General features: G+C 39.4%; 1 protein-coding gene across 1 annotated transcript in view; it reads left to right on the forward strand.

Moving 5' to 3' along the window:
* The window catches only part of DISC1 (DISC1 scaffold protein), a 561660-nt gene that overhangs the window by 298327 nt on the left and 240291 nt on the right, over positions 1-23042 (forward strand). Inside the window, 1 exon segment of the mRNA XM_057505361.1 lies at positions 408-596. Within this exon segment, the coding sequence (XP_057361344.1) occupies positions 408-596 (189 nt within the window).

Consider the following 23042-nt stretch of genomic DNA (forward strand, 5'->3'; position numbering starts at 1 on the left):
CACCTCTCTTGCCTCATCATTTGCCCATGACTTAATTTTCCCTTGCCAAACTCCATTTTCTTCTCATTCCCACTCTGTATGTTTCCATAGGAGAAAACCATTTGTCTCTTCACAAACTTCATCATCTTTCTGAATACGATTGTAGTAATGGATGAAATAGGTGAGAACTGACATTTAATGAAAGAGGAAGTAAAAAAAAAAAGACTGGTGGTTTTCTCAGCTTAAGCATGATGGGTAGTGTTTTTCTAGGTTCCTCCACAGAAAACTGTTAATGCAGTTGGATGTAGTTGCAAAGTCAGTCCCCCGTACCCACTCTGTTAATACACATTAGCTGCTGCTAAATCTTCCATGTGTGGGGATACTGTAAAGCTCAGTTTTCCCTCCTTCTCTCTTGCAATACGCTTCAAGAAACCATTTCTGTACAGCTAAGGGGCTCACGGAGGAGATAAGGTCACTGGCATCAGAGAAGGAAGGGCTGGAGGGACTCCTCAACAAGCTGTTGGTTCAGAGTTCCAGGAATGTCTAAAAGTTGGGAAGTGTAAAAGAAGATTACAACAGACTGAAAAGAGAACTGGACTACAGGGAGACTGCCTATGGTAAGTGGTCACAATTGTTGCCTGGTGAAATATTTATGATCTTGATTGTATTGTGTGGCTGGACAGGATGGACGCACTGTGCTTCATGTGAATGTCACTTTTTAGGATGTCCTGGAACACATAACACTTTTCCTGGAGGCTTTCTTTGGCAGAAGCCTTGGCAAATGGGGTAGAATTACTTGTCAGCTTTTGTTTTGCTATTTGCCTGTGACATCTTTTCTTTCTCTGTCTTTTCCTTTCTCCTCTTCCCTAGATTTCATAATGGCCTTGTGACACTTTAGTGTGATCTCTCCCTTGGCACAGGGCTTGAGAATTTTCTGTCTGACAGTTACCTTCTTTTTGTTCCCTGGCTCAGTCTCCTGGCTTGCACAGTCACAGATGAAAGCAGGCTGACTGAGAAAACTGAGAGAAGACCATGAAGGGGCTCTCACAGGTGTGAGCTTTTCTGAGAGCTTCTTCCCCTGTAAGTACAGTGTAGAAAATGCCAATACTGCCTTAGCCGAGGTGTCTGCTGTCAGAGCAGTTAGAGCCGTTTTCTGCTTTTCCTATTACAGCTGTTAAGTGTAACTGAGGCCACCTTGGGGTTTACTCCCTGAAAAATAGTCTCAGAAGGTGCTAGTTCAGTCCAAATTGATAAGGTGAAAACATTTCCTAAAAGAAGAATTTATGATGATTCCACGTCTAATATGCAGAATGAAATCAAAAGCAAATTCAGATTTAGAAAATATTAAATGCTGTAAACTGTTTTTCCACCAGTAAAATGAGAAGATTATTACCCACTTCATAGGCTGATTATGTAATACAGATGAAATGAGGTAACATAAAGATCCTGAGGGGGATGTGTGTGTGTGTGTGAGCTTGTACATGCACCTGCCATTTATTTCCTCTAGGAGCTAGAAGGTGCTGGAGGGCAGAGGTCAGATGTAGTATATCATGGTCCCTAAAAAATGTTACTTACTAGGAAAATGAAATGCATACATACTGATAAATAAGTACATTTACCAAGTATGCTTATTTACAAAGAAATAAGGAAAATAATGGCAATTTGAAATATGGCTAGTTTGAAAGTACTCTACAAACTGAAGGAAATGAAGGTTAGCATTTAAAACCAAATAAAGAAATATGAAATTAGCTAGCAGAAATTAGGTGTGCCATTTCACTATGAGTACATTTTGTTTTAGAGGCTTTCTAGATTGTGTAGAGAGAGGTTTCTTTACAGAGTTACCTGAATCAATGACAGGATGTTCAGTTGTGATTGTGTTTTCTTAACAACAGACACCCCTGACATGCCTAAACAACCGAGAGCTTATCTTTTTTTATTTACTTCTGTGGTTCAAGCCTTGTTTTTGCCAGATATGTAACTAGAGACTATACATGTGAGCTTCATATATAACCGTAGTATGGAAGAATGACAGCACACTCCCACAAGATGTAACAGTGTGATTTATTAAGTCATGATATAAATGACCATTGTGGGAGATTGGATTAAAGATGGTGGAGTGAGAGGAGAGACAGAGGCTTCCTCCTAAAACTGGATACAATTAGAAAATTTAATTGGTGCAACTAATCCTAATCTTGAGAGAGCAACAGGAAAGAGGACGGCGCCAGACCTCACACTCCTGGAGAAAAGAGCAGACCTCACCGAACGGGCTGTGGCTCTGCAGGTCCCAAGCCCTTCCCTCACCCCAGCTCACCAGCTGGAGGAAGAGAAATGGAGCAGGGAGGGAGTGGAAGGCTTGGGACTGCTGAATACCTAGCTCCGGAGATCTGCGCTGGGAGCACAAACCTACATTTCATGAGACTTGCATGACTATCATGTTGGAAAGTTAATACAGGCAGAGTTCCTGGGGAGACTGGGATTCTGGCTGCTTGTGGAAAGCAGGGATCCATATCCAGCTGCTCTGGGACAAAAACTTATATCTGTGTGCTCAGCCCACTGGCTCAGGCAGTGGAGACAGGCACAGCAGCCGGGAGGCGGGGAACAGCTCTTTCCTGCCCCCAGGCACCGGTACCACTCCCCTGTGACCCCCGCCATTGCTTCATGGACTGAGCAGCTCCAGAGACTACAGCTTCTGGACACTAGAGGGCGCCATATAGAAACATGAAATGCCAAAGGAAACTTGTCCAGAGTAAAATTATTAATACAACTCCCAAGAAAAATTTAAATGATATGGACCTCATGACTCTTCCTGAAAGGGAGTTCAAAATAAAAATAATCAGAATTCTAATGGAGGTAGAGAAAGACATCCAAGAACTCAGGAATGAATTCAGGTCAGAGATCCAATTGTTGAAAAGCAAGATGGAGGGTATTAAAAGCAGGTTGGATATGGTGGAGGAGACAATAAATGAAATAGAAACTAGAGAAGAGGAATACAAAGAAGCTGAGGCACAGAGAGAAAAAAGGATCTCTAAGAATGAAAGAATATTGAGAGAACTGTGTGACCAATCCAAGCGGAACAATATTCACATTATAGGGATACCAGAAGAAGAAGAAGAGAGAGAAAGGGATAGAAAGTGTCTTTGAGTAGGTAGTTGCTGAAAACTTCCCCAATCCGGGGAAGGACATAGTCTCTCAGGCCATGGAGGTGCACAGATCTCCCAACACAAGGGACCCAAGGAAGACAACACCAAGACATGTAGTAATTAAAATGGGAAAGATCAAGGATAAGGACAGACTGCTAAAAGCAGCCAAAGAGAGAAATAAGATCACATAAAAAGGAAAGCCCATCATGCTAACATCAGACTTCTCAGCAGAAACCTTACAGGCCAGAAGGGAGTGGCATGATGTATTTAATGCCATGAAGCAGAATGACCTGGAACCAAGATTACTTTATCCAGCAAGATTATCATTTAAATTTGAAGGATGGATTAAACAATTTCCAGGTAAGCAAAAGCTGAGAGAATTTACCTCCCACAAACCATCTCTATAGTCTATTTTGGAGGGACTGCTATAGATGGAAGTGATCTTAAGGTTGAATAGCTGTCACCACAGGTAAAAACCACAGTAAAAAAAGTAGAACAGCTAATTACAAAGCAAATGCAAAATTAAATTAACTATCCTCAAAGTCAATCGAGGGATAGACAAAAAGTACAGAATTTGATACCTAATATATAAAGAATGAAGGAGGAGGAAAAAGGAGGAGAAATAGAAAAGAACCTTTAGATTGTGTTTGTAACAGCATACTAAGTGAGTTAAGTTAGACTCTTAGTAAGGAAAGGAACCTGGAACCGTTGGTAACCACGAATCTAAAGCCTGAAATGGCAATAAGTACATATCTCTTAATAATCACCCTAAATGTAAATGGACTGAATGCACCAATCAAAAGACACAGAGTAATAGAATGGATAAAAAAGCAACACTCATCTATATGCTGCTTACAAGAGACTCACCTTAAACCAAAGACATGCACAGACTAAAAGTCAAGGGATGGAAAAATATATTTCATGCAAACAATAGGGAGAAAAAAGCAGGTGTTGCAGTACTACTATCAGACAAAATAGACTTCAAAACAAAGAAAGTAACAAGAGATAGAGAAGGACATTAAATAATGATAAAGGGGTCAGTCCAACAAGAGGATATAACTGTTATAAATATACATACACCCAACACAGAGCACCAGCATATGTGAATCAAATACTAACAGAACTAAAGAAGAAAATAGAATGCAATGCATTCATTTTAGGAGACTTCAACACAACATTCACTCCAAAGGACAGATCAACCAGACAGAAAATAAGTAAGGACACAGGCACTGAACAACACACTAGAACAGATGGACCTAATAGACAACTATAGAACTCTACACCCAAAAGCAACATGATACACATTCTTCTCAAGTGCACATGGAACATTCTCCAGAATACACCACATACTAGGCCACAAAAAGAGCGTCAGTAAATTCAAAAACATTGAAATTCTACCAACCAACTTTTCAGACCACAAAGGTATAAAACTAGAAATAAATTGTATAAAGAAAGCAAAAAGGCTCACAAACACATGGAGGCTTAACAACACGATTCTAAAGAGTCAATGGATCAATGACCAAATTAAAATGGAGATCCAGCAATATATGGAAATAAATGACAACAACAACACAAAGCGCCAACTTCTGTGGGTAGCAGCGAAAGCAGTCTTAAGAGGAAAGTATGTAGGAATTCAGGCATATTTAAAGAAGGAAAAACAAACCCAAATGATTAGTCTAACGTCACAATTATCAAAATTGGAAAAAGAAGAACAAATGAAGCCTTAAGTAAGCAGAAGGAAGGACATAATAAAGATCAGAGAAGAAATAAATAAAATTGAGAAGAATAAAACAATAGAAAAAATCAGTGATACCAAGAGCTGGTCCTTGGAGAAAAAGCCTCTAGCCAAACTTATGAAGAGAAAAAGAGAATCAACACACATCAACAGAATAAGAAATGAGAAAGGAAACATGATGACGGACTCAACAGAAACACAAAGAATTATTAGAGACTACTATGAAAACCTATATGCTAAGAAGCTGGAAAACCTAGGAGAAATGGACAACTTCCTAGAAAAATACAACCTTCCAAGACTGACCAAGGAAGAAACACAAAAGTTAAACTAACCAATTATGAGTGAAGAAATTGAAACGGTAATCAAAAAACTACCAAAGAACAAAACCCCCGGGCCAGATGGATTTACCTCGGAATTTTATCAGACACACAGAGAAGACATAATACCCATTCTCCTTAAAGTTTACCAAAAAATAGAAGAGGAGGGAATACTCCCAAACTCATTCGATGAAGCCAACATCACCCTAATACCAAAACCAGGCAAAGACACCACAAAAAAAGAAAATTACAGACCAATATCCCTGATGAATGTAGATGCAAAAATACTCAACAAAATATTAGCAAACCGAATTAAAAAATACATCAACAGGATCATACACCATGACCAAGTGGGATTCATCCCAGGGATGCAAGGATGGTACAACATTCGAAAATCCATCAACATCATCCACCACATCAACAAAAAGAAGGACAAAAACCACATGATCATCTCCATAGATGCTGAAAAAGCATTTGACAAAATTCAACATCCGTTCATGATGAAAACTCTCAATAAAATGGGTATAGAGGGCAAGTACTTCAACATAATAAAAGCATATATGATGAACCCACAGCCCACATCATACTGAACAGTGAAAAACTGAAAGCTTTTCCTCTGAGATTGGGAACAAGACAGGGATGCCTACTCTCTCCAGTGTTATTCAACATAGTACTGGAGGTCCTAGCCAATGCAATTAGACAAAACAAAGAAATACAAGGAATTCAGATTGGTAAAGAAGAAGTCAAACTAATTACAGATGACATGATATTGTACATAAGAATTGCTAAAGACTCTACTCCAAAACTACTAGAACTAATATGGGAATACAGCAAAGTTGCAGGATACAAATTTAACACACAGAAATCTGTGGCTTTCCTATACACTAACAATGAACTAATAGAAAGAGAAATCAGAGAAATCAGGAAAACAATTCCATTCACAATAGCATCAAAAGGATAAAATACTTAGGAATAAACCTAACCAAGGAAGTGAAAGACCTATACCCTGAAAACTATAAGACACTCTTAAGAGAAATTAAAGAGAACACTAACAAATGGAAACTCATCCCTTGCTCCTGGCTGGGAAGAATTAATATCTCATCAAAATAGCCATCCTGCCCAAAGCAATGTACAGATTCGATGCAATCCCTATCAAACTACCAATAACATTCTTCAATGAAATAGAAAAAATAGTTCAAAAATTCATATGAAAACACCAATGACCCCGAATAGCCAAAGTAATCCTGAGAAGGAAGAATAAAGTTGGGGGGATCTCGCTCCCCAACTTCAAGCTCTACTACAAAGCCACAGTAATCAAGACAGTTTGGTACTGGCACAAGAACAGAGCCACAGACCAGTGGAACAGAATAGAGACCCCAGATATTAACCCAAACATTTATGGTCAATTAATATATGATAAAGGAGCCATGGACATACAATGGGGAAATGACAGTCTCTTCAACAGATGGTCCTGGCAAAACTGGACAGCTTCATGTAAGAGAATGAAACTGGATCATTGTCTAACCCCATACACAAAAGTAAATTCTAAATGGATCAAAGACCTGAATGTAAGTCATGAAACCATAAAACTCTTAGAAAAAAACATAGACAAAAATCTCTTGGACATAAACATGAGTGACTTCTTCTTGAACATATCTCCCTGGGCAAGGGAAACAAAAGCAAAAATGAACAAATGGGACTATATCAAGCTGAAAAGCTTCTGTACAGCAAAGGGCACCATCAATAGAACAAAAAGGTGCCCTACAGTATGGGAGAATATATTCATAAATGACAGATCCGATAAAGGGTTGTCATCCAAAATACATAAAGAGCTCACGTACCTCAACAAACAAAAAGCAAATAATTCAATTAAAAAATGGGCAGAGGAGCTGAACAGACAGTTCTCCAAAGAAGAAATTCAGATGGCCAACAGACACATGAGAAGATGCTCCACATCGCTTGTCATCAGAGAAATGCAAATTAAAACCACAATGATATATCACCTCACACCAGTAAGGATGGCCACCATCCGAAAGACAAACAACAACAAATGTTGTCGAGGTTGTGGAGAAAGGGGAACCCTCCTACACTGCTGGTGGGAATGTAAATTAGTTCAACCACCATGGAAATCAGTATGGAGCTTCCTCAAAAAACTCAAAATAGAAATACCATTTGACCCCGGAATTCCACTTCTAGGAATTTACCCTAAGAATGCAGCACTCCAGTTTGAAAAAGACAGGTGCACCCCTATGTTTATCGCAGCAGTATTTACAATAGCCAAGAAATGGAAGCAACCTAAATGGCCATCAGTAGATGAATGGATAAAGAAGATGTGGTACATATACACAATGGAATATTACTCAACCATAAGAAAAAAACAGATCCTACCATTTGCAACAACATGGATTGAGCTAGAGGTTATTATGCTCAGTGAAATAAGCCAGGTGGAGAAAGACAAGTACCAAATGATTTCACTCATCTGTGGAGTATAAGAACAAAGAAAAACTGAAGGAACAGAAAAATCACAAAACCCAAGAATGGACTGACGGTTACCAAAGGGAAAGGGACTGGGGAGGATGGGTGGGAAGGGAGGTATAAGGGTTGGGAAAAAGAAAGGGGGTCTTACGATTAGCATGTATAATGTGGGGGGAGGTGCATACGGAGGGATGTGCAACACAGAGAAGACAAGTAGTGATTTTACAGCATCTTACTACACTGACGGACAGTGACTGTAATGGGGTTTGTGTGGGGGGAACTGGGTGAAGGGGCGAGTCTAGTAACCATAATGTTCTTCATGTAATTGTAGATTAAGGATAATAAAATGAATTTAAAAAAATGACCGTTGTGCATTTTAAATGAATTTCTGCTACCAATTTAAAAAATGTATGCACAACTATGAAACTTCTCATGTTCTCACCTTGTAACTTTTGGTACAAAATGGGGAATCTATTTTACCTAAAAATAAAGAAGATGTGAACAAATTTGGTCAAATTTGGTCCAGCAGTATTTTCATTTGAGCATTTGGGCTCTTGAATGTCATTAGTATTTCTTGAAAAAAAAAAGAGCTGTATAGTATTTTTGAATCTCATTATTGTCACTTCACTAAGTATTTTCAAAATGATGAATAAAACATAAACAAATGGAATGAGAGATTGTTACCATGGATGATTCTAAATTGCAGATGGCTCATTACCGCTGTGAAAGCATTCTCTCCATTGCACATTTGGATTTTGCTGGATAAGCTACCCTTTTCCCTGTGTATTGGGCTGAGGCTAATTTTTAATCAACCTGAGGTGACTTGGCTTTGGGTGAACCAAACGAATAATGTTGGGTTGGTTAGAGTATGGCAGACAAGCAAATAAATCAATATTGAATTCCTTAGTCATCTGATGCTTTTACTTATTGAAATGTAATAAAAGGAGGCCAAAGCCCATATCCTGCCATTTGTTGGGTTTTGAAAGTTAAAAATTCAGAGGGAACTCTGTGCTCAAGTTAAAATGTACAGCAAATGAAAAGGAATAGTATACATATGTATGCATGTACATACTATGAGATAACTCTTTTATTCTTAGATAAACCATTTAAAAATAAGACTATTTAAGAAATGAGCAGCAGTGTTCTTAAGAGTAGATTTTGACTTCCAGCACTGGTTGCAGAATATGCCATTCTTGGGAAAAAGGAAGGTCAGGGATGGACTCCATGATGGTCAGGCATCCAGACTCTTCTGTTTTATTTGTCTGTGTCCCCAACAGGCGACATTTGTTTCAAGAAGGCTGACCCCACCAGGTGAATGTCCAAGTCCAGCCAGGGGTTATGTTGCAGAATGACAGATTTGCAGTCTTAGGAAACAATTACTAATTCAGAGAGCTGGCCTCGATGGGAAGTGTGTATGTAGGGACTCATCACAGATGAACCTGCTTTGCCGATCACTTACGGTATCATTGCATCCAGTGTCTCTGGCTAGATTGTAAGTCCACTGAGGTCCAAACACTATCCTTAGGTTTCATTTGTATTGTATTGTTGCAGTATCCACTATAATAGTATCTTTAAAAATAGTAAATGCACCAGAACTGTGTGTTTACTGGGGGCCAGATGTTAAAATGAAACATTAGTCCTTTCTTTATTTTGAATTTCAGATCCAGACCTTGGATCTTCTTCTCTTTTAAATTTTAAATTCTTTTTTCAATTTACTGAGAATGGTGACACATTTGATATACTTTCATGGAAGATGCTTGAGTTGTCTGAGTCAGATACTCAGATTGGGGTGTCAGCAGACAGAACAATCTGATGAAAAGGGCTGAAATATGCGAAAGCACTCGAGGGCAAAGGGAGACAGAAATCATCATGGGATCCACTGACTTTTGTCACAGTGACATGCAGGGTCTGTGAAGAAGCAAGATGGGGTGTGATTGACTCCCAGTCAGCTGTTCTCAAGACTTCAGGAGAATGCCTTTGAATTCTGAGCAATTTTAAGTGCAGTGAAATAGAATGAATAGAAGCTAAATCTATTTTCAACCCCTGAATGCTTATGGAAATTAACTATAAACCTTTGATGATTGTGGATTTCAATTGTTTTTTTAAGGGAGGGTGGGATGAAAAAAGTCAGTAACTTTTTTACAGTTTGCTACATCTGCTTTTCTTTTTTCAGGAAAAAGACAACCCTGAGATTTACATAAATGTTTTTCCATTCCTTGTGTATAAATTGGTAATCTGTATTGTACTTTATTAATATTGTTGATTTCCCACATAACTCAGATATAAAGGAAGCAGACGTTAAGGGGAGAGATTTAATCACAGAATAATCAGGTCTAGAATTTTAAATAGGACATCATTAGCATGTTAATGGATTTTCCTGCTTTATGCCAGCTGCCCAAGTGGAAAAGATACTGCAGATGTAGCTCAAAATCTGGCTGGGTCTGTGGCCTGCTGAGCTGTCAGGAATTTGTGTAGAGGATCTGTAAAATACATGAAGGGATTCTCAGGGATAGTATCACATGGTAGGACTTTGTTTTTACTGGGAACGATGGTTCTGCTCAACGTTTTTGCTTTTCAATGAGTAAGAAGGAAGTGGAAGGCAGATAAGGGGCAGTTTATAAAGGTAATAAAGTTATAGTGGAGTCAACTTTTCAACTGTGGTTTGGGGCCAGCACAGTTGCCTCCACTTATCTGCCATTTCACTGTCCATAGTTGCAGTTACCCATGGTCAACCAAGGTCCAGGAGCAGGTGATGGTCAGAAGGTCAGTAGTAGCCTAATGCTACATCAGGATGCCTACACTCACTCCCCTTCAACTCATCATGTAAGCATTTATCACCTCACATCATAACAAGGAGGGTGAGGAGAGGACAGGACAGTACGATACTTTGAGAGAGAGAAAGACCACACTCACATTACTTTTATTACAGTAGTATGTTGTGATTGTCCTATTTGGTTATTAGTTATTGTTGTTAAGCTTATACTGTGCCTAATATGTAAATTAAACTTTATCACAGGTCTGTATGTATAGGGAGAAACACAGTATATATATATTGGGCTCCATACACTCTGTGGTTTCAAGCATCCCCAGGTTCTTGGAATGTATCCCCATGGATGAGAGGGGGATGGTTGTATCTACCTTTTGCTTTAGATGAGAAAGACCATATGACCACACTGACATGATCCTGCTCTTGATTTAGGAGCCTGAGATATAAAAGGAAGGATGATGTGCTCTAGTGAGCATACTGGTTTCTTTAACGCTGAAGTCCACCGGTGAGACCGCCTTCAGAAGTCTCCTCAAAGAAAGCCTTTGGCTTAGAAATCTTGTTCATAACAAGTTCTGCATGTATAGGTATTAATTCCTTTCCACATTTATCAGCTGTACTTAGAAGAAACTTTCAATAAAAAAAAATTAGGACAGAAGAATAAAACCCATAGGCATTTTTTCTTTTTTTATGTTGGGGGGAGGAAATGAAGATTAGAAAACAAAATACATATAGCAAAATTAACAAAAAAATTCAAAATTTGAAAGTTGAGTTGGAAAAAAATGCTAGTGATAAGTGTTACTTATTCTGGTTGAGAATTTGATGTAACAATGAGCTTCCTAGAAGCCAGAGCAAAAATGACAGTTGGAGTATTATCTGTCCTCCTCAAAAGCAACTTAAAGCTCAAAGTTTTTAGGAATGTGGAGTGGTAATAAATTCTTAAGGGCAAATTTTTTGAGATCATAGTGGAAATCCTTAGGAATGGATTTATAGCAAAAGTGCTTTTCATACAGCTATTACCAGCCCCTTCCATAATAAAAAAAATTAGGGAATGCCTTCAAAATAGGAGTTCATGGAGACTGTGAAGCTGTACACAAGCTTCAGATCTGTGGGTATGTGTTTTATTCCACAAAAAATATCTAGTTTTTCAGCAGATTCTTAAAGGAGTCACTCTTAAGTTCTCTCAAATTTTAAGGAGCATGTTAAATTATAATACTATGGAAGTGTAGGGCTAATTAAGTGTAATATGAAATCTTCTAGGGATCTGACATGATTTGAAGATGAGACCCAGAACTAGAAGAGTGGCTGCAGTCACCACGTGTCACCTGTTTTCCTCTGAGCTTCAATGAAACCCTGCATAGTAGACAACTTTGTTCACTTTGGGCCAGAATGGTCATAGAGCTCTTGATACAGGAGAACCAAGCTATTGGTCTCGGAACCAGATGCGTGTTGCAGAGTCTGTATACGGCAAAACTTAGATTGTTATGGGAAATATCTTAGCTGTGTTTGCCTTCCTAAATTGGACATCCTTGTTTGTTTAGATTTAATCATATAGATAATATGAACTTTTGGAGGAAAACTTCTTTTTAACAATTTTAAAATCTTTTTTTCTCCGGTTTTTCCATAGCTGGGCTTTTACATCTCTAATCATTTATCTTTGATTCATCTTATTAATTAATTACTTTATCAGGGGCCCAGTGGAGTACATATTTGTATTTTTAATTTCACGCCATGGTTTTTTTTTCTTTCCACTTGTGTCCTTGCATCTCTGCTTGTATGTTTTTTTGTCCTCAGCCACTTTTGCCTGTGATTGCTAAGCTTGACATCTCCAATTAACTTCCTTCTTTCTTTATTAAATAATTGTGACCATTCTTTTGGGAGATGCCATGTGAAAAGCCTATATGAGCATGTGGGAGGCCTCCGTTTCATTGTGGTTCTGTTGTTTGCTAACCATCTGCTAGCACCTGGCACGTAAGTATCACAGTGTAAGATAAGGTGAGTGAATGAATGCTCTTCAGCAACTCACTGAATTTTTAAATCTTCTCAGTTGCTTCATGTGTGACATAGTACAGACAGATCTCTAAGTTTCCTTTTCATCCATCCACCTGTCATTTCAATAAGCGTTTATTGAGCACTTAAATATGCTGGGCATTGTGTGAGTTCTTTGTGGTCCAGAATGAATAAGATCCCTGAGCCTCCTGAAGTCGCCATTTACTTTGTCCCTTCCTGTTTCGAATTCCTGTGATTCTATTCATATTTTGCTAGTTATTTTTTCTTGCTCTCAACTATTTCTGAGCTCCTTCTATTTTTTATCCATGTTATTTTTTGAAGTTCTTACTATTGTTATTTCTTTTCCCATCTCTCCTTCCATTTGTTTCCTATACGCCCTTAACAGTACTTCTACCACACATCCCCTCAGTGGGAATGTGTGAGGATTTTAATTGTATTTCATACCCAGTTGCTATGGACAGTTTTTTGACATGGGAGTTAAATTGGAGCAGGAACTTGATTGATTCTATGTAATAGGGTGGGTACATGTGACTCAAGTATATGACAGATGTTCTGCTTTATAGATCATTCTTGGCAACCAGTATCTATCTTAGTCTTTCTACAATTCACTTGGACTCTGGGCTTTTGATAGCATTGATGTGTATGCATACACACACACACAAACATAAACACATTCTTATTCTTTCTTGAAGAGCAAGCTAAGAATGGCGGTATGTAGGACTTGGTGATTTCTAGAGGAGAGCCCATTGGCTGTGGTTTGAGTGAGGGGATTATTTGTTGCATGGGACTATACCATGTATTGCAGATTATTTCATATCTCTGATTATTGTTTTTGTGCACCTCTTTCTCCCACCCCGATTTCCCCCATTTTTAAGTGTCCCTGGGTAGGAGCAGTAAGTACCACTCTAAGTTAACTGAATAATTTCAGCATTATGTTATGATGTGAAAATATATTATTATTATGATTATCAGAACTTAACTGGAATTAGAACTTAGTTTTCTTTTTCCTCTTATCTTTTATATAGACCCTTATAGGTTTAAAGATGAGTTAAGATTTCTTCTTCCTTTGTTCTTTATTAGATTCATGGTTACCAAAGGTTCAAGGTTAGCTTCTTTACTAATTAACTGTCTAACTTAACTTGCTTATTGTGCTATTATAAACTCAGTCTAATGATTCTTTGTTTCTCTCCCTTCTTATTCCTCCTCCTTCATTCTTTATATGTTAGGTATTTTATTCTGTGCTCTTTTGTGTTTCCTTTGACTGCTTTTGTGAGTAGTTGATTTTATTTTTTGCCTTTAGTTAGTATTTGTTTGGTCTGCTTTCTTTGCTGTGATTTTATTTTCTCTGGTGACATCTATTTAGCCTTAGGAGTGCTTCCATCTAGAGCAGTCCCTCTAAAATACCCTGAAGAGGTGGTTTGCAGGAGGCAAATTCCCCCAACTTTTGCTTGTCTGGGAATTGTTTAATCTCTCCTTCATATTTAAATGATAATCATGCTGGATATAGTATCCTTGGTTCAAGGCCCTTCTGTTTCATTGCATTAAGTATATCATGCCATTCTTTTCTGGCCTGTAAGGTTTCTGTTGAGAAGTCTGATGATAGCCTGATGGGTTTTCCTTTGTAGGTGACCTTTTTTCTCTCTCTGGCTGCCTTTAAAACTCTGTCCTTGTCCTTGATCTTTGCCATTTTAATTATTATGTGTCTTGGTGTTGTCCTGCTTGGGTCCCTTCTATTGGGAGTTCTGTGGGCTTCCATGGTCTGAGAGAGTATTTTCTCCCCCAGTTTGGGGAAGTTTTCAGCAATTATTTCTTCAAATACACTTTCTATACCTTTTTCTCTCTCTTCTTCTTCTGGTACCCTATAATGCAGATATTGTTCCATTTGGATTGGTCACACAGTTCTCTTAATATTGTTTCATTCCTGGAGATCCTTTTATTTCTCTCTGCATCAGCTTCTATGTGTTCCTGTTTTCTGGTTTCTATCCATCAATGGCCTCTTGCACCTCATCCAGTCTGCTCTTAAGTACTTCCAGAGATTGTTTTATTTCTGTATTCTCCCTCCCAACTTTATCCGTTAGCTCTTGCATATTTCTCTGCAGTCCATCAGCATGGTTATGACCTTTATTTTTAATTCTTTTTCAGGAAGATTGGTTAAATCTATCTCCCCAGGCTCCTTCTCGGGGGTTGTCTGTGTGATTCTGGTCTGGATCAAATTCTTCTGCCTTTTCCTGGCGATAGAGGTAGTCATAGGCAGTTGGCTCATGTGTCAGCTGGGAGAACAAAGTCCCTTCCCACTTGCTGGTTGCCTTCCTCTCCTGTGAGAATGGCGACCCCTAGCAGCTTGTGCTGGGCAACTGCACTCCAGTGGGGTCTCTGAGCCTGGCCGAGGCTACTCTGGAGGAGGCTCTCGGTGGTTGCTGTGAGCGCGGCTGCTCTCAGGCTGCTCCCCTGCTATGGTGTGGCCACGCCAGAGGGGAAATGGATGGGAGGCTGTTTATCATTGTGAGGGGCCTCAGAGCTGAGCTGCCTCCCAGAGGGTTAGGGTGCCTAGAGTTCCCTGGGATTCCCAGCTGCTGGGCTGAGTGTGAGGCCCCTGTGCCTTTAAGGCTTTCAAAAAGCACTCGCTTTTCTTTTGTCCCAGGGGCGCTGGCTGTAGGGACCCTCTCACAGATTTTACTGTTCCATTTCCCTAATATCCAGCACACTGCACACTGTGTGTCTGTGCTCCTGATGTGGATGACTAGGCCTGGGTATTTAGCAGTTCTGGGCTCCTGCTCCCTCCCTGCTCCAACTACTTTCCTCCCGCCGGTGAGCTGGGGTCAGTGGGGGGGGGGTGCTCTGGTCCCACCAGGCTGCGGCTTGTATCTTACCCCCTTCCTGAGGCGCTGGGTTCTCACAGGTGTAGATGTAGCCTGGCTGTTGTACTGTATCTTCTGGTCTCTCTTTTAGGAATAGTTGTATTTATTGTATTTTCAAAAATATATATGGTTTTGGGAGGAGATTTCCACTGCCCTAGTCATGCTGCCATCTTCCCTTTGTTATTTATTATATATATTAAGCATGTATTTGTTGGACAGTTGCTTTGTACACAGATTAGCTATAGCTATTCTGGATTTAATATGGTTCTTTGTAAGGAAGGAATGATCCCCTGTATATTGTCCCTTTCTCTTCATTAACAGATGTGGATTATGTTCCTTTTTGTTTTTAAGCCCTTGCTCTGGGCCAGGCACTGAGCTAAGGCTCAACATACACTTAGTCATTGAATCCTTTGGGCACTTTGTGTGGTCAGCCCCAGCACAGCCTGCTTAACAGATGTAGATGCCTAGGCTGCTAGAAGATCAGCACCTTGTCCGGAGTCACATGGACACCAGATGCTGGGCCAGGGTATGAATCCTTTTGTCTGCAGTTTTTCCTCTTACATTGTTTTAAGTTCTTTATGAACTTGACTCCTAACATCAGCTTCTCTACCCATCCCTTGGCCTCACCTAAATACTATACTTATTTCAGTGATTATGAAACAAAAGTCCACTAAAAATCATCTAATGATGATGTTGAATGTCCTGAAGAGATGTTTTTCTTATTTTTGAAATTTCTGAGTATGCTCTATATTTCTTGTATGAAATGATGATCCACTATCTGCAACCTTCTTATATCAGATGGATCATTTAACTCGATAGGAGGTTCTATAAATTGATCATCCTTATGATAATCACATTTTTTAAAATTAAAACCCATATCCTTTGGTGTTGAAGGGTGATTAAGAGGGATGCAGCATATGACAACAAGTGAGAAAAATGTTGAACTATAGCAATTCAATTGGATACGTATTTACTAACTTCAAACCACTCTTTAATATTTTTCAAAGAACTATTGATAATTCTGCTTCCTGTTCTAAAATGCTGAAATGTCAATGTTTTCCTTCGCATTTCTTGAAGTACATGCATTAATAAGTAGATTGGAACGCTACCCAGGGTTTCTGGTAGAGGACTACTATAAGCCCTGTTTGCCTATGAAAATTTCCTAAGATGTCATCCTACTGAATACAAGGAATCCATCTTGCAAAATGTGGTGGCCATCTTTCTAAGCTTTGTTGAGTGAGTTTTTGAACTTAAAATTAAACAATAAAAACATTCTATAATTCAGGACTTGAGGGCATTAAGAATTTTCTCATCGAGTCTAATTTTGTGAGGATTGCAGAATTCAGTTTTATTGGTGCTCTGACATCTTTTATGCTGTTACAGTCTTTTCAGGGATTAATTTTTTAAGTAGTATCTTGTTTTTGTCTTTGACATTGCCATGAGTTGTGGCCACCTGCCATTTTTTTTTTGAGTGTACTTCCTCTTTGAAGCTGCCATATGTTTAGCAACCCGAGAGAGACAATTCTTATTTGCGAGATTACCATTTGTTGTTTGATTTTTCAGGTTTTCTTAGCTCTTGTAAAGGAGGGAGGATTATGCTGATAAGCATTTTCCTGCCTTGACTGATTTGCTACAAACAATTTTTGCTGCGTGGGCTCACTATTCTTAATCCGGAGATGCCCATCTTGCCTCCTCCACCTTTGTTTCAGACTTTTATATGACTTGGGAGTGGCAGGCTGGACCACTGTGGAATGGGCAATCCTAAACCAATGCACTGCAATTTAATATTCATATTGTGACAGAAACCATCAAGAATTGCTTAAAGATTTAATAACTTGACATCATCAAAAATTTCTAAAATAGATATGCTCATATTTCACATGCTTGCACAGTGATATAGAATGTAATTTTACTTTTTTTAACATTGTACTTTCTGAAGTTGTTACAGCTCATTAACAGTGGATTGCATATTTTGCTGTTAGGTTTAATTATAACCAAACTTTTACATTCTTTTTTTCAATTGCCAAAATGATGATAAACTTTTGGTTAGTTTTGGCTTATTTTGAGCATCTTTCCTTTCATACATGTTAGTATGGCTGCTTTACACTTCATGTGTCCCCAAATACGATATTGCCCTTCCCTAAGAAAGAACTTAATGCAAGTACATTATGATATCAGAGTACACTTACTGAAAGGAAGCCTGGTTTTGCTTGGACAGGGTTACTGGAGTCTTGAGCTTATTTTTTACTCTGTATCTGACTCAGCATTGGACTTTGGTCCATATGACCCAATTGTATTGGCAAGACAGATAGACTGGAATGTGGCAAATGTCTGTTTGCCCCTCTCCTAACCCCATTTTTGGTCAGACTCTGAGTAACATAGGGACTGAATACCAAACTCCATGTCTACCCTGAGTAGGTGACTAACAATGAAGTCCCCCAGTGCTCTGGAAGCCCGAGAATAGGTCAGACTTTGGAGGCAAAGTAATGTCCCCTATGGATTATACATAAACCCTTTGAGATTGAAGTTGTTAAATTCCTGGGGTTACTCCAGTGTTTTTCAAAATCAATGTATTCCACAAAATATCATCAGAATAAAACACATTTAAAATGGAACAGAAAATGTCTGTCACCCAACTTGTGTAAGAGAGCCCCTGGTTTTGGTTTTTGCATCTTCCTCTGTGCCTGGACACGCACAGACCTTCCTCACATCACACCCAGACAATGGCATGAGTGTAGCTTCTCTCTGCCTTTAGCCTTGTATGACAATAACAAAAGCATTACATCCCTCCATCCTCACTACTGTGTGTTGAGATACGTTCATCATTCCCATTCTATAGATCCTGAAATGGAGGCTCAGCAAGCTAAGAGCATTGTAGATGGGAAAGGCAGAGCTGGGTGTGACTCAGGCCTGTCAGGCTCCAGGGCCGTAGTCCTCACCACATACTTACATTTCCCTTTGCAACATAGCATTCCAATTTATTATTTATGATCTTCATAACATTCCAATAATCCATATGCAGAGATTTGCCTAACTATCCCTTATTCTGATGTGTTTGGTGATCATTTTATGAATTCTTTTCTGAAGATAAAAGTGCCAGATTAGGATTACTGGGTCATAGAGCACAGTCATTTTTATGGCTTTGTACATGCTGAAAATTGATTTTCAAAAGAATTGTGCCAGTGTAATTGACACCACCAGTCCATCCTTTCCAATTCTGGGTATTGTTTCTTTAAAAGTTATTGGTGTCATAACAATAACTAAATGGCTTTTATCCATACTTTTTTAGCATGTATTTGACCAATAGCAAGGTTGAATTCTCTTCTTTTCGTGCCTTTATATATTTTTTCAGTTTATTGTCCATGTCCTTTGTCCATTTTTTTTTTTTGTGGGGAGGGAAAGGGAACCTGATAGTTCTCTTATCTTTATATAATATAGTTGTTATTATTTTTTTCTTTGTGTGTATGTGTGTGTATGTGAAATTAACCCTTTATCATGAATAATAATGGACCAAGAAAAGAAGTTTTTATAAACAATGAGAACTCATTGAGATAACAGTTCAGAATGAATTAGAAGCTTCTCAAGGTACTAGGGGTGCAAACAGCAACATGGACAGGTTTTGCCAACTAAAGGCACTCTGCTTCCACTTTGTGATTTAATATGCATTGGCCCTGGGCTTGTAAACAAATGTGATAGGGAACTATTGCAAAAGACTGACTTCACTTTCCACAATTAATCTAAAGGGAGAAAACATTATTTTACATTTTCAGGACCATTAAAATACAGAAGCTAAGAGAGATGGGCAGTTTCAGATCCACTGCCTTACTTCTTCTGTGTGATGCACTTCATGTTTAGTATTTCACTGTCTTTGGTGCATTTTCTAGTTTTATTTTCCATTTTCTTAAATAGATCCACTAGAAAAACAGCTCCTGCTCATTTTTCCTCCAAACCAGGCTGTTATGTCATGGACTAAAAGAGAATGTCTATTTATGGTGCATGTGTCCACTGAAGCTGCAGTTTTAGGGAGAGATTTAAAGGACATAGAAGAAAAGGGGCATCCCTGTCCTGGAAGAATGCCAGATGGTGTGACCTTTTAAACTGTCACATCTCTGCATGGAGAATGGGTGGCTTTGCAACGGTTCCCTCCCATTCTCTCCACAGACAATAAGCTGAATTGGGTATCAAGTTAAAGATCCCATTGCATTGATGATGTGCGATCATAATGAATCACTGTGATCCAAGCTTCATGAAGGCTCCTTCTTGCCTGTTGCAGCTGTTGGGTATCAGAGTTTCCCACTGTTCAGACCGTGTCTTCCCACAGCTTTTTGCTTCCCCTCATTGGTTCCCACATTCTTTTCTGACTTATTTCCTCCACCTTTCGGACCTCCTGTATGCTTTTCCACCCACGCACCCACTCCCTACGTTTCTTCTGAGCTTCCTTCTGAGCCCCTAAACTTCCCACAACCTCTGTGTGCTCTGGATGAAGTACGTGAAGCCTCCCCCACATCTCTCCAGGAATGGCTCCCCATGAGAACTGGGTTGGACCACCCTCTTGTGCAGAGCCACTCCCTTTCCTAAATGTACATTTTGGGGCCTCCTTCCACCTGAATTTGTAGTCAGAGCCTGTTTGTTCTCGCTGTGCCTGGAGCTTGGTCTGATACTGTGAAGGTGATCATTACGCCACTCTAATGCTCCATGATTACTCTTTTCGCTTTGCCTCGTTTAATGGGATATTTAATAGTAGCTATGAAGAAGATTGAAGACAATAAATAAACATTCTCATTGGTGTTGGTAGGGTTTTATACGATATACAATTTAGAGCACATTTTTTCTCAGGAGTACTGACATTAATATTCATCATGAGCCCATCAAGTGGAAGCTATTCTCTTTTAGTATAATGGAATTTACCATATGCTTCAAAGTCACTTGTGTTGTGCTTCTCATAATGACAGTTAGAAAGGTCATCTTGTCTTGCCAGGTTCTGTTAGATATATAAACCCTTTCATGGCTGTCAGAGTGCAATGTATGAGGGTGCTTGTGTCCAAATACAAGGGGAAGACACGATCCTTCTTGTCCCAAAGTGTAGCTGTTTGAATCTAATTACCAAACATACAATGTGTCTATTGCTTGGCATTAGATGACATATGGACATAACAACTGAGACTTTAAAGCAAATTGTCCTCCTCTGTGTTCTCAATGACTAAATTATATGAGGCTTTCCCCCACCTTAAGCATGACATGATGGACCCTTAAAACACTGGGTGAATTTGACATTAAGACACTGATTTGTTTCTGATCTTTTTCCTGTCTTACTTAAAAAACTATTTAATTCTCCACATATGACCTTTGGTGAAAGGATGCGGAGAAGGTGAGGAGGTGCCATGAGTCAAGGTAATGAGGCTTCTTCTGGAGCTTGCAGAAGGATAAATCTACATTAGTATGAAAGCTAAGGTAATTCTTGGGAACCTGAAACATGCCACTAAAGGAAGGGGTCAGGGAGCTGATGCCTGAGAAGGATTCTTAAACTGGTTTGCAAATAGCAAATCAGGTTGCCATCGTTGAAATATTAATATATTTCTATGTACAAATATTACTTCATTTTTTTTGTACCTAAACTGCTTTACCCTGAATTCTGAGAGACTAAACTTCTGTATTCGAACCTTCAGAATATACAAATGTTGGAGGAAGTTCGGTTCAGAGACTCAGGGAAGTCAGAGCACAAGATGAGGAAGGAATTCATTAAAGCGAGAGTGTTAGGGAATGACAGAACAGAATAATAAAGGAAGTTAATTGAACTGCAACTCAACATGGGGCGTGTTCCCTGCTAATTCCTTAAGCCAGTGTCACCTGGCATCACCAAGCCCCTACCGCCCCAGCATTTGGAGGGGCTGCAGAGCACTGGATGGAGTGAGATTATGTTCTGTGAACTTGCTATAGGTGAAGAAAGGAGACTTTCAGAAAGGCTACTAAAGAGCATGACTGTAAGCTGCAGTTCCCAGTCACCTAGGCAACGGTAATGTGCAAGCCCACATATGAGCTCTCAGTGGCTCCTCCCTACTTGTCTGAGATAGGATGGAGAGAGTGAAGGTGATGCCGGGGTTCTTGTTGATGGAGCCAGAGAATGAATTTCACAAGCACTCAAGGTAGAAGAACAAGGGAGAGGCTTTTATTTAGAGATAAAGTGAGAGAACGGAGCTCCTGGCTCATGTCGGGGATGGGGGGACAAAAGAGTCTGTGGTTGTATCATTGTCTAAGGGTTTTATGCGCAGTTGAGGATTTTCAGGAATGGGGGTAAAGGGCTAGGGGTGCAGACTTGTTGAGTGGTCCCAGAATGCTGATTTTTGATGAGTAACAGAAGAAATTTGCTGCTCTGATTCTTTCTCAGGATAGCAGTTTCCCTCTAGGAGCATATCAATTAAGAATGCCTGCTCTGTCCCCATAGTGGGTTGGGTTGTTTTCTGATCGCTAGAGTGTGTTAAGAATCTTACTTCTTAACTTTTTGCGTTGTTTATAGTTGGGCTTGCTTACTGAATTAATCTTTTTTCTTGGTTGCAGATCATTTGATTAGGATTAGAGAAGGAAACACAGCACATAGGTACAGTTAAAAATAAACTGGGCCTTTTAGCAGGCTAAGCTAAATGGTACAGTGTCATGATGTAACTGATGCAATGAAGTCACAGGTTATGCTGAGATACTTTTCATTATTTGCAGAACACTCAAACATTCCAGGCAAAGTTGCTCCTGGCCTTTTGAGCTTTAACTGATTTCACTGAAGAATGTCTATATTCCTAGTCTGGTATCTTTACCCTAGAGAATTCATGTGACTCTGACTTTGTGCAATGCTTAACACAGAGTTTCGATAGGGAATTCTTTGCACATTGTTGCATTGTTCTGTCTGTAATTATCTTGCTCTGCTTTTTTTTCCAGAGGCCCTCACCCTACTCTGCCTAAACCCATGGTCTCTGTCTCAATGGTTTGAGCTGAAATCTGGAGGATTAGAATGAAAAAGCAAAGTAACAAAGACACCACTGGAAAAGTACAGAGACAAAACATTTAAGTTGAACAGTGAGAAGTTTATTTAAGGCGAAAAGGAGTCACTTGGAGAAAGGGGAGTGTGGGCTACCCCAGAGAAGAGGCTCCCCTAAAGGACTGGGAAAAAGTCAAAGATGCTCTTACAGAGAGCGGGTAACCTCAGAAAGGAACGACCTGAAGGGTTGAAAAAGAGAAAGTTTAAAGCAGTTAAAAGGTTATGTACTTGGAAAATGAGGGCAACCTCAGAGAGAGGTGCCCACTGAAGGATTGGGGGTTCTCCCTTTCAAGGATTTTTTAGGTGTGTGACTAAGGGCTGGGGGTGCAGACTTGTTAACTGGTCTCTGAATATTCAAAATTAATTTAACACAATAAATTTACTGCTCTGATTTTTCCCTGAGATACCAGGTGTCTTGGTCTGGGAGCATATCAAAGAAGACCGCCTGCCCAGCCCCCAAGGTGGGCTGAGCTATTGTCTGTTTGCAAAATAGTAAGCTAAGAATCTTACTTCTTAAATTCCTGAATTTTAAAATGCAATCCCATCTTTAAGATGGAATTCTTCCTGCTCTTCACTATGTTGTTTATGGCTGAGACTGCATGCTTAACACAATAAAGATATGGGCTATGCTGAGGTACCCTTCTTTATCTGGGGAATATTCAAACATTCCAGGCCAAGTTACTCCTGGCTTTTTGAGCTTTAACTGATTAACTCATTAACTCTGAGTCTTTCCTGGG

This window comes from Manis pentadactyla, chromosome 8, assembly GCF_030020395.1.
Source record: "Manis pentadactyla isolate mManPen7 chromosome 8, mManPen7.hap1, whole genome shotgun sequence".
Lineage (NCBI taxonomy): Eukaryota > Metazoa > Chordata > Mammalia > Pholidota > Manidae > Manis > Manis pentadactyla.